This window comes from Hypomesus transpacificus, chromosome 22 (genome assembly GCF_021917145.1).
Source record: "Hypomesus transpacificus isolate Combined female chromosome 22, fHypTra1, whole genome shotgun sequence".
Taxonomy (NCBI): Eukaryota; Metazoa; Chordata; class Actinopteri; order Osmeriformes; family Osmeridae; genus Hypomesus; species Hypomesus transpacificus.
In genome coordinates this window covers 4006882-4022932 of record NC_061081.1, presented here as the reverse complement: position 1 = coordinate 4022932, position 16051 = coordinate 4006882, and the positions used below count along the sequence as shown (strand labels likewise).

At 41.2% G+C, this 16051-nt stretch overlaps 1 protein-coding gene across 1 annotated transcript; it reads right to left on the bottom strand.

Moving 5' to 3' along the window:
- Positions 1-3673: 3673 nt before the first annotated feature.
- Positions 3674-10994, bottom strand: drg1 (developmentally regulated GTP binding protein 1). Its single transcript, XM_047045878.1, has 9 exons — positions 10811-10994; positions 10392-10515; positions 7288-7463; positions 7036-7105; positions 6077-6246; positions 5706-5836; positions 4704-4871; positions 4420-4542; positions 3674-4077 (listed from the first exon to the last, which is right to left on the bottom strand). Exons 1-9 carry the CDS (start codon positions 10847-10849, stop codon positions 3978-3980), a joined length of 1101 nt encoding a protein of 366 aa, XP_046901834.1. The 5' UTR covers positions 10850-10994; the 3' UTR covers positions 3674-3977.
- Positions 10995-16051: the final 5057 nt, after the last annotated feature.

Here is a 16051-nt window from a genome sequence, read left to right as displayed (position 1 = left end):
GTGGTACAGTGCGGCTAAGGACATCTGCAAAATTTAAAAAAAGAGATTAGTCATAGGTCATACTCTCACTGCGGAAAAGTGGGCACCGCCCTTCCTGCGCCACAAACTGCGGCAAACCCCACCCTCCCAGTCTTCGCACCCTATCCCACCAGTCACCTTTTTATTTACCGTATCAAAGGATTACAAAATAGATATTAGTTTTCCACAAAAAAACAACAACAATAAAAACTTTAAAACCTTGTAACTAAAATGTTTGCAGGCCAGCCAAAAGGATTTGTTAATGGAATCAAAACTCCATCTATCCAAAGGTGATTTTCAAGAGCAATCAATGGAAACAAAGTTTAGAGCAATGATTGTCATCTTGTTAAAGAACAGCAGGTTCTCCTATAAGTGCTCTAGGTTATAGGCTTCCATCTAACGGACAGACAGCAGTTTCAATGCTCAAGGTCGATTCAATGTAGAGAATGGCAAATACAGTCATATCATCTCTGTCCATCTACTGCCATTTGCATCTTAAAGTAGCAACACAACAACTCCTGACATTCTGGTCCTAACTTGGTTAGCGGTCAACGATCAAAGTCAGGAGTTGGAATGCTGTGATGCCTGGTTACCATAGACCTAAATTAATTATTTACAAAGACCAGTGAGGAAATATCCATCAGTGGGTTTTGACAATCTTGTTACTCTTCTTCTCCATATCTCCTGGGATATTTTACTGAGATGGTGTAGTAATCAACTTAGTGCTCTGGCAGATGAACCGCTTTGTTTGGTGAAATTAGATAAATATGCAGATGCAGGGGTATTTGAAGGGAAAGAAAATGGGTTTGGTAGTGGAGTCTTTATGAACATTATGGACATGGAAATTACCATGAAAGGTATAGTGTTTCTCAATCAAATAAACCAACATTTTGAGAAATGTTGTTGACATTGACAATGTTTAGGATGAACCCTATGGTGGGTGAGATGGTATTATGGTATTTACCCATGGATACAGGATTTCAAACATGCTGTCTTACCTTACGAGAAGTTTTGTAGATTTGGGATCCTTAGTCATCTGAGTCTCTGATATTTTGTATTTAGATCATTTGAACTCTTAACTCAAAACTTAACCTTACCAACCAAAAGGAAATTAGGGTCTGCCTTCTTCTTGACAAAGATCCTCTTTGTACACGTCTTTGTCAGTAATCCTGCATGAAAACTTATAACTCAATTGTAACTGCTGACCAAACATCGTATCTGTTTAAAGACAATATTCAGACACATTTGGGATTAAAACACAAATACATCCACCATGCATTGCCCAATATTTCAAGGAAGTGCTGCAACTGATTTGTCACTGGAAAACCTCTCACCTCTCAGATCCATGGACCGACCCTCCCTCTCCATCCTCTGGCCCTGGCTTGATAGTGGACGCTCGGCTTAGTGATGTCGTCGAAGGTGGTGATGGAAAGCGGGTGCTCTGAGTTGGGTGTCTTGGGTGGGTCTACTGGCTAGCTCAACTGGAGACAGACTGTCCTGACTGCGTCTCCTCTAACACCCCCCAAGCGCCTACCTCCCGCTCCTCCTTCAAGTTAGGAGGGGTTAAGGATTTTCTCTTGGGATAGGTGGACTGGCGAAGGGGACTTGGGCAGGGTTCAATTGGTTGTGGGCTGGGGATCTTTCAGGGGGGGAGGGGGGGGGTTGCATTTTATAAATATTAATACAGAGCCCTCCCTCTCTACAGAGGGACAGATTCTTTAATTTCGTTAGAGGGGGAAGTGCTTTATACACTTAATGGCTTTTATTAGTGCCCGGTCTTCAACTCTTTCATTAGCTAAAGTGCTGCTATAATTTACAGTGGGGGAGGGAGGAATGGGGCGGTGGAGATTGAGCTGGGGGTGGGGAAGAACCTCTGTCTGAGAAGTGTTGCTCCTGCCACCGCTGGCTCGCCTCCCACTATGCTTCACTGCAGCTTTCCTCAGTAGCAGTAGGCATTTTATACGCAAAATAAGGCTGCTGACATTATCCATCATAAAGTGATATCTGCTAAAAGTTCCATTAGATTCATGCAATTCAGAATGTGCCACCGACTTTCTAGTACTGTTGAGTTTGACTAAGAATGACGAGAACAGATTTATTGATAAAACCATTGTGTGTCTTGACATTTTCACTGTGAAATACATTGCCAGTCTGAAAAGGCTTACATAAAACTCTTGTCAGATAAAAAATTATGATAACTACAAGGAATGTTTAAATGTTAAGAACAATGTGAACAGAATTGAATTGTACACATGGTACAAGGTGCAAAAGGATGCTCAAACAGATTTTGCTTTTAGACTACTACAAATCAAGTTTTAAAGGCATTAGAAGACCTTGGGGACATCTCACGGCAATACATGATTAATCCTGCAGCCCATTCCAAAACTTTATTGAAAGAATGTCCTTCATGAATGGACTAGTCGAACGTAGTTCTGACAAAGGAGTCAGATGGTTGAGCGGTGAGGGAGTCGGGCTAGTAATCAGAAGGTTACCGGATCGATTCCCCGCCGTGTCAAATTATGTTGGGCACTTCCTACTTGCCTCGGGGGGAATGTCCCTGTACTTACTGTAAGTCGCTCTGGATAAGAGCGTCTGCTAAATGACTAAATGTAAACCTTTGGTTATCCCTCTACAGCGGCTGGTGTGCAGGTTAGTACAGACACAAAATGGCTGACCATTTCAAACAGCTGGTGGCGATGGATACATGTTTTACAGTGGGGGAGGGAGGAATGGGGCGGTGGAGATTGAGCTGGGGGTGGGGAAGAACCTCTGTCTGAGAACTACACTGTAAGAGTGTATGAGTCAGATGGCTGAGGGGTTAGGTAATCGGGCTAGTAATCAAAAGGTCGCCGGATCGATTCCCGGCCGTGCCAAATTACGTTGTGTCCTTGGGCAAGGCACCTCACCCTACTTACCTCGGGGGAATGTCCCTGTACTTACTGTAAGTCGCTCTGGATAAGAGCGTCTGCTAAATGACTGAATGTAAATGTAAGATAATGCATACAAACTTGAAGTGCTTGGAGAACATATTACTCTTTTCTGCAGTTTTAGTTGAATGCAGTAGATAACAGCTGGGGTAGCATGTCCCCAGACTGTGTCTGAGTGAATGAACTGATTAACCTGAGTAGCCGTCAGTGCTGTAGGGAGGGGATTGGTGTGCCAGTCAGAGTGAATGGCTGGACCATCAATGTCATATAAATCATTGTGGTGGACAGGCCTGTTCAGATGAAGCTTGAGCAAAGTGAAAGTGGCCCTGCCAAGCCCGGCCTTTTATTTATTTTTCATATACTGTAGCTGCCTAAAAAAAAAAAATATATATATACGTATATATATATTATATATACATACACAGTATATACCAACACACATCACTTCCTTACACTTTATCGAATGTTCCTGTTTTATCATACTTTTCAAGCTACCGTATTTTTCAGAACATTCTATAAGCTGCACCCCACCAGAATTGGAACTTTGTGTTTGTAAATCTGAGTATAAAATGCACTGGAATATATGCCGCACTTAGCATTCACGAAAAAAAAGTGTTTCTAATGTCGTTTTGTTATAAAAACGTGCTATAAGCCACATCGAAATATAAACCGCACCACAAGAAAAATGTAAAATCGGGGTATAATCAGTTTATACACACACACAAAAATTGAGGAATACATACTTTTAATATTTATAGTAGGTATTTATTTTGTGATATCCACTATAAGGTTGTTCTATGGATGTCATGAACCTCTTATGGCACTTTTTTTATGCAACACTGACATTGATATTAATTCTGTCTTCTGTTCAAAATGTCCCCATTCAAATTTCAACATATAATTAGGAAGCGCATACCACATTCTTATGGTAGAATGTGTGTGTTTGGGAGAGGGGGGGGCTGATTAATAATAGACATGTCTTTGTGATGAACAGGTCCATGCAATAAATGGGTGGTGGGTGGGGTCTTCCTATTACTTTTTCACCAGCTGGATAACATCCTCGTCCACCATGACATGGTCTTTGCCCACCTTCTGGGGGTTGTGTTTCACAGACGCGCCCCATACTAGTGCACTGGAGGGAAAGGGAGGAAGAGAGAGACATTGGAGTGAGGGGGGGAGGGTTCGTCTGCAACAGCAATTCTATGAGGCTGCGTGTTCAACACCATCCATTCAATATGAATGCATTGTCTCAATACTAACGACCATTCAATCAATACATCATTACATTTAAAGGAAAAGGATACTTAAGCTCTGCCGAGGGAGCATTTAACAGGAGGGGCCGATTACTGTTGTTCACACTTTTCTTCGCAGCCAATTCGGGTAGAAAAGGGAAGATTCTTGTATATGTCTATATATGTATATGTACACACACACATATACATATATATTGCCAGGCAAACTGTACAATACTCACTATTTGAACTCTTTGATTAGGTTTTTGTGGATCTTTAGGCAAAAGTCTTCCACAGCGGTGTGACTATCAGGAAGTACCACTGGGGATGTGTAGTCTGGAAGCTGGCCTTTGGGTTTGGTGTATCTAGGGAGACAACAATACAATTGTATATTCAATCTCAGAGAGGATGCTCCGTATTTAATAAAAGCATAAGGGCATAGTTAAATGTTCCCAGGATTTGAAATTCTGCTTTGTAAAAATCATTAAATTTACAAGGCCTGTTAGTTGAGCCCCAGCATCCTTACATTCGCACTAACTGCAGATAGTCCCAGATCTTCTCCAGCAAGTCGTCAAAGTTCCAGCGATGGTGGGCTGATATAGGCACACAGTGAGGCACCTTGTAGATGATGTCTAGTTCCTCTATGGAGATCTGGTCGATTTTGTTGAGTACATAAATGCAAGGGATGTACACCCTTGAAGAATAAATCAAACCAAACTTAATTGTTGTAAGCCTTTTCTACAGTTCTTCACAGTTGTCCACAGTGTTTCCCACAGATTAGAAAGCTATTTGTGGCGGGGGAGGGGTTCAACAAAATTCCTTCGTTAATAATTTGTTACACAGAACTTTATTGGATTAAATATTAATCCAAAATGATTCACACCTTCACAAAATCAACAACAAACAAATCATTTCTGCAAAGCTAGTGCTAAATAACTATTTAACTGGTTCGGCTACGATACGCCAGGTAAGTAGCTAGCTCCTATGACTTCTCACCAAAAGAACGAAGAGGGACCTTCAATTAAGACGTTTGTAGGTGCCTAGCGAAAAGTAGCCTGAACTTTCCTAGATCTTTAGCTACGGCACTAATGCTGAATGCTCGCTGATATAGCCGTCTGTGTTACTAGAACGGCGTATGTATGCATCGTTGCTAACGTGTGCTGACGTTGTGACTGTATGTATGTGAGAAAGACGCGTAAGTGAGAGAGAAACGGAAGGAGAGCAGGAAAAGGAAATGCAGCTGAACGAATACGCTGCGTGTTTTAACCTAAATAGTGTTAAAAAAAATATATAATTACTAAACGCAATATGTGGCGACCGGTGTTGATTTTGTGGCGCACATCCCCAAAATTAGTCTGTGTGGGAAACACTTTTGGCAAATTTAAACCTAAAGACCTAAACTATGCAAAAGGATGAAAAAAGGATGAAATACCCCCTCCCATTGAATAAAGCCTGGAAAGGAGAGATTGAAAATAATGCAAATAAATAAAGTTGCATCTCCAGAGAACAGCAGCAAGCCGTTGGTTACCTGTTACCCTCTACTACATCAATGAGGTCGTCGGCGGTGGAATCACTACGCAGGGTGATGTCGGCATTGTGAATCTTGTACTCTGCGAGGATGCTCTTCACAGTGTCTGCATCCAGCTCACTCTGGGCACACTGAGGACAGAGGAGAGACAGGAGATCAGTGGAGAGACTAGAGTGGAGAGACAGGTTACAGACCATGAGATGTGGTGTGTATCATCAGGGTGAATACACTCATAAGTTGATGAGGAAAAAAAGAAAAGAAATCCCCCACCCCCCTTCTCGCCATGAAAAAGGAGAGGGCTGTTGTGGAAAACAGCGCTTGACTAGAATCATCAGGGGTTATGGTGAATTGGTGGATCTGAACTGCCTTACTGTGGCAGTAAAGTTGATGCCCCCTTTGTCCTTCTTCTTGAAGCCGATATTGGGTGGTTGCTTGTTGAGGCGGATGCCAAAGCCCTCCAGCTCATGCTCTATCAGTTTCTTATGGCCCAGAGGTTTGAGGACATCCAGCACGATGAGAATCAGGTTGCAGGTCCGGGCCACTGAGATGGGGAAGGAGGGAACATGATGGGGAGAGGAACAGGGACAGCAGGGCTGGAAATTGCGACCATTTTGGTCGCATATGAGCCCGTAATTGTGTCTGTACAACCTAAAAATATATTTGAGAGTGCAAATAATCGTTATGGTGCGACCCGTTTCAATTTCTTTACAAAAATCCCCCCAAATTAGCCTACTGAACAGTATGTGCCTGCTGTGAGCTGATAGTGACCGGTCCACTGTTCTATCCGTTACATCACCAATTAAACTTTCTTTACGCTCTACACTTTAATGCAGATTTTAGATTAGCCGTCAGTCACTCCTTGTGACTGCACTGTAGTTGTGGTGCTTCTTAATATTTGGTGGGTGCTCCGAAGTTTTTGCTGATGCTCCCAACTTGCTAAGTTGGGAGCACCAGTGCCACCAAGTAAAAAAAGTACATTTTAAGCCCTGTATAGGGTTTGGGATTGAGACATTGACAGACATTTTGAAGCTGACTGACACTGAAACAATAGGGGCACGCCACATGACCTGACGCTACAATACTATTTGTGCATGCATTGTGACCCTTCAAAACAGGGATGGGAACCTTTACCAGTCTGAAAATTCAATTTCAAAATGATTCTCAATCTTTTCTGAAATTGCACCCATGTCAGTGCAAAATACCAGTGAATCCCCAAAAATTAAATATTAATATGCTTACATTAAATGTAACCTGGAGTATTTCAACTTTGACTTTCATTCGTTCATGATTTCCCCCACCCATTCCTACTGAACAGGTAGTCCTCCCTCACCAGCAATGACCTGCCTTCCCCTTCCCTTGCCGTCCTTGGCCCCTTCAATGATTCCTGGGAGATCCAGGAGCTGAACAGACAAAAGGAAAACAATAAACATGGACATCACAACAATATATCAACACCTAGCAGCTCAGTAACAGCCTACAGGACCATTATTACAGCTCAAGAATGGGGAAAGTGGAAAGCTTAAAAAAGAGGGAAGTTAATAGTCCAAAATTGGCAGAGATAGAAGTGTCCTTGGAAGCATACCTGGATCTTTGCACCTTTGTAGCGGATCACTCCTGGTACAGTAGTGAGGGTGGTGAACTCGTACGCAGCAACTTCTGAGTAAACGCCAGCCAGGTTACTGAGCAGAGTGGACTTGCCAACTGAGGGGAACCCCACAAACCCGATACGGGCATCTCCAGTTTTTGCCACATCGAAACCTATTCAACAAACGGAGCACAGTACAGAATGGTCATCTTTGAAAGAGTGACACCATGATTCAGCCTCTGTATTTTTTATACAAGTTTCTATGACTTGATGCTCAACTGTAAGCCAATCAAATCACAGGGTTGTTTTAATGTGCATCAGACTGATAGTTTTATGCAAAAGTTTTGACACCCCTGGTCAAAATTTCTGTTCCTGTGAATAGCTAAGTTTTATGCAAAAGTTTGGACACCCCTGGTCAAAATTTCTGTTACTGTGAATTAGGGCTGGGCGGTATGACGGTATATAACGTGCGACGGTAGAAATGTGTCTACCGGGAGAGATTTGGCTATACCGTTTCAACCGCGGTATACTTTATACTATATTTTTGTATTACACGTGTCAATTAAATGGTTGTTGTATTGTATATAAGCCATCATATAAATCGCATTCTTGCAATATTTAGAATTGCTGTTTCACTTCTATTTGATTTGCTATTTTCGTTTGACCTGAAGCACATTTGCGTTGGTCTGACGGAATTTTCGATGTGGAGTGTATTTTGTCTAAGCGGACCACATTCATGCCGATGCTAATTACTTATATATTTGATGTCCCATTCTGCAGGTAACCAATTCGATTTGTTGTTCAAGTTTTATGTCTCGAGTTGTAAAATTACACTGGTGGCGTTGCTAGCCTTCTTGATCTAGGACAGGGGTCGGACGGCAACCCAAAATGTTGAAAGAGCCATATTGGACCAAAACAACTAAAAACTATTCTGTCTGGAGCCGCAAACAAATTAAAAGCCTAATAATGAAGGCAACACATGCTCTAAGTGTCTATATTAGCCTATTATCAAAATTATAAGTAGGCTACAAATACATAATGAGCATTCATTAAAAAAGCTAGCTAGCTTCCGTTACCTAGCAACCTAGCATAACACTCGTAGTAATGCTACTTCCTGCTAGTGTTACTTGTTAGCCTCCTCATTGTAAAATTTGAAGCTATATGATTAAGTTTCCAGTCGATAAGATAGATACTTTATTAACCCCCGAACGCAAATTATTGTGTTCAGGTAGACAGATAGCTAGAAAGCTTGTGCAGTCCAGAAAAACTTTAATTGATAAGTTGGATATTGTAGCTACAGTACAGTTTGAGTCTTTTGTTTTTTACTAAAGTGTTGTCTCATGTGAGGCAGTTGTTTTTGTTTGTAATAAATAAATAATAGAGTGTGATGATGTACGGTATGGTTATTTTGTACCATTTCTTAATTGAATTTACAGAACAATTACTATACCGTGATATATACCGTAATGTATATAATATACCGTGATATAAAATTACTCATACCGTGATAGAAGACTTTGGCCATATCGCCCACCCCTACTGTGAATAGCTAAGCGAGTAAAAGATGACCTGATTTCCAAAAGACATAGTTAAAGATGACATTTCTTTTATATATATTTTTTTTTACAGTTTCAAAATAAAAGGGCCCAAAGCAAAAGTTTGGGCACCCTGCATGGTCAGTACTTAATAACACCCCCTTTGGCAAGTCTTTCAAGCCTTGCAAAAGGCTTCTACTTTTGTGCGATTCTTAGGCGGTCTTGAGTGCACTGCTCTTTTGAGGTCTATCCACAGATTTTCGATTATGTTTAGGTCTGGGGACTGAAGGCCATGGCAAAACCTACAACTTGCACCTATTGATTTTGAGGTGTGTTTAGGATCATCATCCTGTCGCAGAAGCCATCCTTTTTTCATTTTCAGCTTTTTGAAAGACGGTGTGATGTTTGCTTCCAAATTTTGCTGGAATTTTATTGAATCCCTTCTTTCCTTTACCTGTGAAATGTTCCCCGTGCCTGGCAGCAACACAAGCACAAAGCATGCTTGACCATCAACTTGACCTCCACTGTTCCTGTTAACTGCCATTTCTTAACTACATTACAGAGGAAATGGCTACCTGAAAATGCTTCGCTATCATCTTATAGGCTTCTCCTGCTTTGTGGCCATCAGTTATTTTCATATGGCTACAGAAAATGTAAAATTACAGGTAGAGGGACCATTTTTTTGCTTTGTTATCTAGTTTTTGCGTTATCATAATGCTGCGAATCCAGGAAAACCCTAACCATCTCAATTCATTCTCCGTCCTTGCGTCCTTGCAAGACCATTCTCGCAAGAACGTTCTTAATGTACTTGCGTTCTCAGCGTTCTTCGGATTCATAAACAGCCCAAGAACGCCCAAAATACCCGTAAGTGTTGTTGATCCGCCCCTTTTTTCGAGGACGCATCGGATGTGGAATTGGTCAGCGAGAATGCATCGGATTTTCCAGAAGTCATTGCAAGAACACACGCATCTCAAATCATGTCCGTCCTTGCGGTCTTGCAAGACCGTTCTCACAAGACGCTTGGCAAGAACGTTTTTCTCAAGAACGCAAGTACGTTCTTCAACTTGATAAACAGCCAGAGTACTTATAAAGCTTTGAAATGTACATTACCTGGCCTTTCCTGTCGATGATTGTGAACAAGCCACAGCATTGACAAGCTAATTAAGGTTTGAGACCTTGGTAAAAGTAATTTAAGCTCAAACTTGGGGTGCCCTATCATTTCCATGGTGCTGCTTTCTTTTTTTAAACTGAAATTGTTGAAACTAAAATATACTAATCTTTCTTAATGTTGAAAAGAATGTTCCATCTTTAACTGTATGCCTTTTAGAGATCAGCTAATCTACTTACTTAACTATTCACAATAAGCCATTTTGACTATGGGTGCCCAAACTTTTGCATAAAACTGTATAGTGTTCTGGCACGTGAGTTTTATGACAAAATAATATTTAGCACCATATTTATAGCCCATCAATTTAGTCCATTACTATCTGCTGCACTTCCTTTAAGCACTTTTGTATTCCGATTTGAATACAATAATCTGCTAAATGATTACATGTAGCCTAATACCTTCCCCTGGGCCTCCTCCACTGCCTCCCTTTGGTGTGATGAGCTCTCTCCTCAGCTTGGCCAGACGGGCTTTCAGCAACCCCAAGTGGTGAGCTGTGGCCTTGTTTTTCTGTGTACGAGCCATCTACCAAACAAGACAGTGTGTTAATTGGAGATCACTTGATATTCTAGACATTATTACATATTTAAATATAGGCCTACATGGTAATAGCTAGCGAGCTAGCTAGCCGGTAAACGTCAGCTACTTGTCTACGGTAAATTACACAAGGCCATACAGTTGCTACTTGCTAGCAGCTGTCTAGTCTGCAGTTAGCTCTGGGTCATTATAAAGAAGCCACGCTGAAAACGTGACAGGTTGCTAACTAAGCTAGTCAACTAGTTTAGCTACACTAGCTCTAGCGTTCCCTAAAATAACTTACCTCGTTCTCTATCTCTGCTATTTTAGCGAGTAAACTCATTTTGCCAATCCTTCGATGTAATCACTTACAAAGTCTACAGTATTTTAACAACAAAGGTTCTAAATTGTTCGGATTTAGTGTCGCAAACACACTACTACAGCTAGCTAGCACTCATACTTCTTTGAGATACTGCGTTTTGAATCTCGCTTTTTCACGCGAGGAAAGCCACGATGGAGAGAGCCTGCTGATATTCATACATGCAGCTTTGGCACCATCTATTGGATGTTTACCTAATTACTAGAAAATATCTCGTAATTATGAGAAAATATCTCGTAATTACGAAATCCTGATATATCCTCCCCTAATCAGAAGTAGCATCCCTTACAAAAAAGAAGTATATTAAAGTATAATATAAGTATACTAAAATATGGATAGTACACTTTTAGTTCACTTTTGATATACTTTTAAGGAGTATACTTAGAACATAGTTCACTTTTGATATACTTTCAAGTATGCTTTGAAAATTGTTCACTTTTGTAAGAAGTATATTCAGAAAAAAAGTTCACTTTTGATGTACTTTTAAGAAGTATGCTTAGAAACAGAAAATTGTATACATTTCTTCTGGAGTAAGATGTAAGTTTTCTATTATTATACAGCAAAAGCAGTCAAAATAATTTTAAATTACATTATAGGTTACATGTTTTAGATGCATCTCATTCTAATTATTAATGTCTATGAAAATCTATTATGCATTGCACATTGAATCTTTTTTTGTTACTGAAGCTGTAACCTTAATTACTGCCAAAACATTCTGAAGCCCTATACTCTTATACTAATAATTATCAATTGGAGTATTAATGGGAAAAAAACGAAAAAGCTACTTGAGAATTTGAAGGTTATACTGTCAAACTGACTGAACAACGAAATAACGACGTAAAATAATGAAGATAGTGTGGCTCATTGGCTAGTCAATTCCCATGATGCAAGGCGGTAAATAGTGTACAAAATTGCTGATAAGTTTGCAGTTTGCTCGAAATACAATACGTTTTTTAAATGTGTCTTCTTAGAATGTAGTGTTTTGTTGCGTGGCAATTGTCATTGTTATGCTGGTTTACCATTGTAACCATGAGTTAAATTACTGTTACGTTTCATCAGAACAGCTGGATTCGTGAAATCCTGACGCCATTGCAGTAAGAATCTGCAGTGTGACTTTGTGAGGGCTCCCTGTTCTCGCCATGTGATGCAAGATCTGAGGCGTCTGAGGGGTCCCTAAACATTTTTATTTAATAGTGAGTTTATTAGTGAGTCATAGTGAAATTATATTTATATATTTATTTACTTCTTGAGGTACTTACATTAATTGAAAGTATTGCAAAGTATATTTTGAGGCTCTTTAGGAAGTGTACTACATGAACTGAAAGTGTACTACACAGGTTACTTTCCAAGGTATATTTTAAGTACTTTAGGAAGTACTTACATTTAGTCATTTAGCAGACGCTCTTATCCAGAGCGACTTACAGCAACTACAGGGACATCCCCCCGAGGCAAGTAGGGTGAAGTGTCTTGCCCAAGGACACAACGTAATTTTGGCTCGGCCGGGAATCGAACTGGCGACCTTCAGATTACCAGCCCGATTCCCTCACCGTTCAGCCACCTGACTCCCTTTGCATACTTTATGAACTGAAAGTACACTACACAGGTTACTTTAGAGTATTCAAAAGTAAACCTTAAAATACACTATAAGTGTACTTTAAAGTGTACTAAATGATCTAAAAAGTGGGCCAATTCAGTTTACTTGGTACAAAAATGGTATATAAATAAGTACACTGCTATACTTTAAGTAACATGATAATAGTATACTTTTTATACTAAGTATACTTACAAAATAAACTTGAAGTATACTTCTTTTTTGTAAGGGATGGCTACGAGTGTTATGGTAGGTTGCTAGCTAGCTTTTTTTAATGAATGCTCATTATGTATTTGTAGCCTATTTATAATTTGTATAGTAGGCTAATAGAGCTAATATAGACACTTAGAGCATGTGTTGCCTTCATTATAAAGCTTATATAAGGCTTTACATTTTTTGCGGCTCCAGACAGAATTGTTTTTTGTTTTTTTGGTCCAATATGGCTCTTTCAACATTTTGGGTTGCCGACCCCTGGTTTAGGCTAAGCCCTGAATGTTTACAACGTATGGCTCCGCGCCTGATGAACACTCACAGTGCGTTCACACTGCAGCGACGCGAATCGCTTGCCATCGCTTGCCTTCCCACAGTTCACCACGCTCGGGGGCGTTTCAAACAGATAAATGTAGAATGTAGTTCTCTAAAGTCACTGTTGTAGTTGTCATGGCCAAGTGTGCAGACTTGGGTTTACGTAGTTACAACATCGATCAAAATACAACTTGTATACAACATACAAAACTGTTTAATAGACATACACGTTGACATGTGTAAAAAACGTTTTACTATATTCCTCAGTCTCTGCTAATCTGTCGATACAATAGGGAGTTCCAGCCGGGCTAGCTAGCTAGTTACCACAGAACGAAGTTACGTAATGTCACTAGACTGAATTAGAAAGTACAAGCACCAACAACTTCGGCAACCTTGCGCCATGCATTGTTTTTTTTTAATGAACATCTCTGTACAAATACAGCTATGTATCGTACTGGACTGGGTAAGCAGCCACACAAACGATTAGTTTCTCCTTCACCTTGAAACCTAGAAAGCTAGAAATGTTTGCCATGGTTGCTACGTTAGGAGAAACAAGAAAACACTCCGATTGGCCATCGCTAGCGAAAATCGCTCCTCATTTGCATAAAGTTGAGAAAATCTCAACTCTGTCGCGTCGCGTCGCTACCCACAATGCACCACGCAAGCGATTCGCCTGGCTTCATAGAAAATGAATGGAAAACATGTTGTCGCTCGCATCGCGTCGCTGCAGTGTGAACGCACTGTCAGAACGATAAGCAGTATATAAAATGGTAGCAGTATAAAAAATTATACGATCCCTTTCCGTAATAATGTTCGATGCACCCCTAGTCAAAACAGGCTGCATCCGTGCCAGCTAACATCACAAACCTCACCAAAGAGAGTTCCAGCCATCACATTAGGGGTGAGTTAATTAAATGTTTGACCAAATATAGGTTGAAAATGCGGTGTGATCTATAATAGGTGAGACTGTCTGGGCACCAGGGGGCGGTATTGGGGGGAGTTCCGGGAGTGAATAAAAGTTAAGCCATGTGAATCTACCCTGCTGCGTCTTTCTTACATATCTTAAGAACCCAACACGACATGGTGTCAGAAGTGGTGCTACAGTGAGTGGAAGGATAGCGGACATTATATGAGAAGAAGGGGGAAAAGAAAGAAAAAAACTGTGGCGAAACGCAAGCCCGGCAAAGTTAGCAAGCATGTCGCAACGAGGACAGCAAGCCGCCGGACAACGTGGGCCAGAACAGAACAACCCTCCACAGCCTCCTGCTAAAACATCTGCTACGTTCTCAATAAACCCACCGGAATCCTTCGACTTTTCAAAGCCACAAGACTGGGAAAAGTGGATAAGACGGTTCGAGCGCTTCAGAATGGCTAGCGACCTGGATAAGTCATCGGATGCTAATCAGGTGAACACGCTAAAATATTGCATGGGGGACGAGGCTGATGACGTGCTAAAAGGGCTAACATTAACCGCTGAACAGAAACTGTTATACAGCTCCGTCAGGGAGGGCTTCACAAACTTTTTCGTGCCGAAGAAAAATTTGATTTACCAACGAGCTAAATTTAACCAGCGAGCTCAGGGGCCGTCCGAATCTGCAGACTCGTTTATAACAGCTTTATATGCACTGGCTGAAGATTGTGAGTGTGGGGCACTGCGCGAAGAACTGTTGAGAGACAGGATCGTGGTAGGCATTAGAGACAATGTGCTTTCACAGAAAATGCAGATGGAGAGCAGACTGGATCTGGCTAAAGCCATTAATATGGTCAGGCAAGCAGAGGACATTTAACGGCAACAATCAGATCTCAGAGGAAATGCTACATATCCCAGACAGCAAAATGTGTATGGGCCAGATTTGGCCCAGGTCTGCATTAGCATTTGGCGCAGATCCGCTAAACGGACCTGGACCGGGCTCATCCTTTCCAACGGCCCAATACCGGAACACAGCGTCGGAAATACACGAGGGCAAAGGGCAAAAATGCCCCTAAGAAATATCATTTTGCCCCTGATATCACTAGGAGAGGGGCAAAAATTGCCCCCAAAACAAACGTTTTGATTTTTTTTTTATCGATCCAGTATTTGCTTCAAAACCAACTTAAATGCGATTTTGCTCCGGAGGCAGAAGCGCTCATTGCCACAGGCAGCAGCACTCGCTGCTAGCTTTGTGACGCATTTGACGTCAAACGCGTCACAAAGCAAGGGATTCAGCAGAGGAGAGCCCAGGCAGATAAGCCGAGTGCACCAGCTGGGCGTAAAAAAGTTGGTTTTAACTCCTACGTCGGTCTTAGCTACGTCCGACTTTGTGATTTGAATTTACATCAAGTGCACCAAGCATGACAGACCACGGTCGTAGCTACGCCTGGTTTTAAGATGCACGTCCTTGTTGAAAATGCGAAAGTGTCTATCGTTGCCAAGCAACCCATTTAAGAGCCTATCCAAAGCGCACTGCCTATCTCCCTTCAAAACAAGCCATGGATTAAAAAAAATTAAAAAAAATTCTGATTGAGAAATTAGAACACTTCTAGTGTTGTTTACTCAAAATAGAAGCGTGCTCACGGGGAAAGTTGTAGAAATACCTTAAAATAGGGTTTATCATCAAAAACCATCAAGACGCTCTGGCTAAGAGCGTCTTCTAAAAATGACTAAATGTAAAATATTGTCGTTATGTATGCGTTATTATGCTATGAATACTGCTCTGGCCCACTTGAGATCAAAGTGCGCCATATGTGGCCCCTTACCTAAAATGAGTTTGACACCCCTGCCATAGAATGTTTTGGATTCGCGCCTTGACCTATGTTGCAGGCGCGTATATTATCGAACGTTCTAAAAAAAGAAAGAAAAAATGGAGCGCTTCTTGATCAGACCTGCGAGTGTGAGGACACCTGAGGTTAATCAAACACAGTCTCCGTTACCATCTCTGGTTCTAAGGACTAAATTAACTCACCCAGCGACCATAGAAAAATGGAAGCTAGATTGGCTTGGGGTGGAGGTAAATGACGAGAAAAAGACACACATTTTTTGTAAAGCCTGTCGATCTTGTGCTCAACGAGTT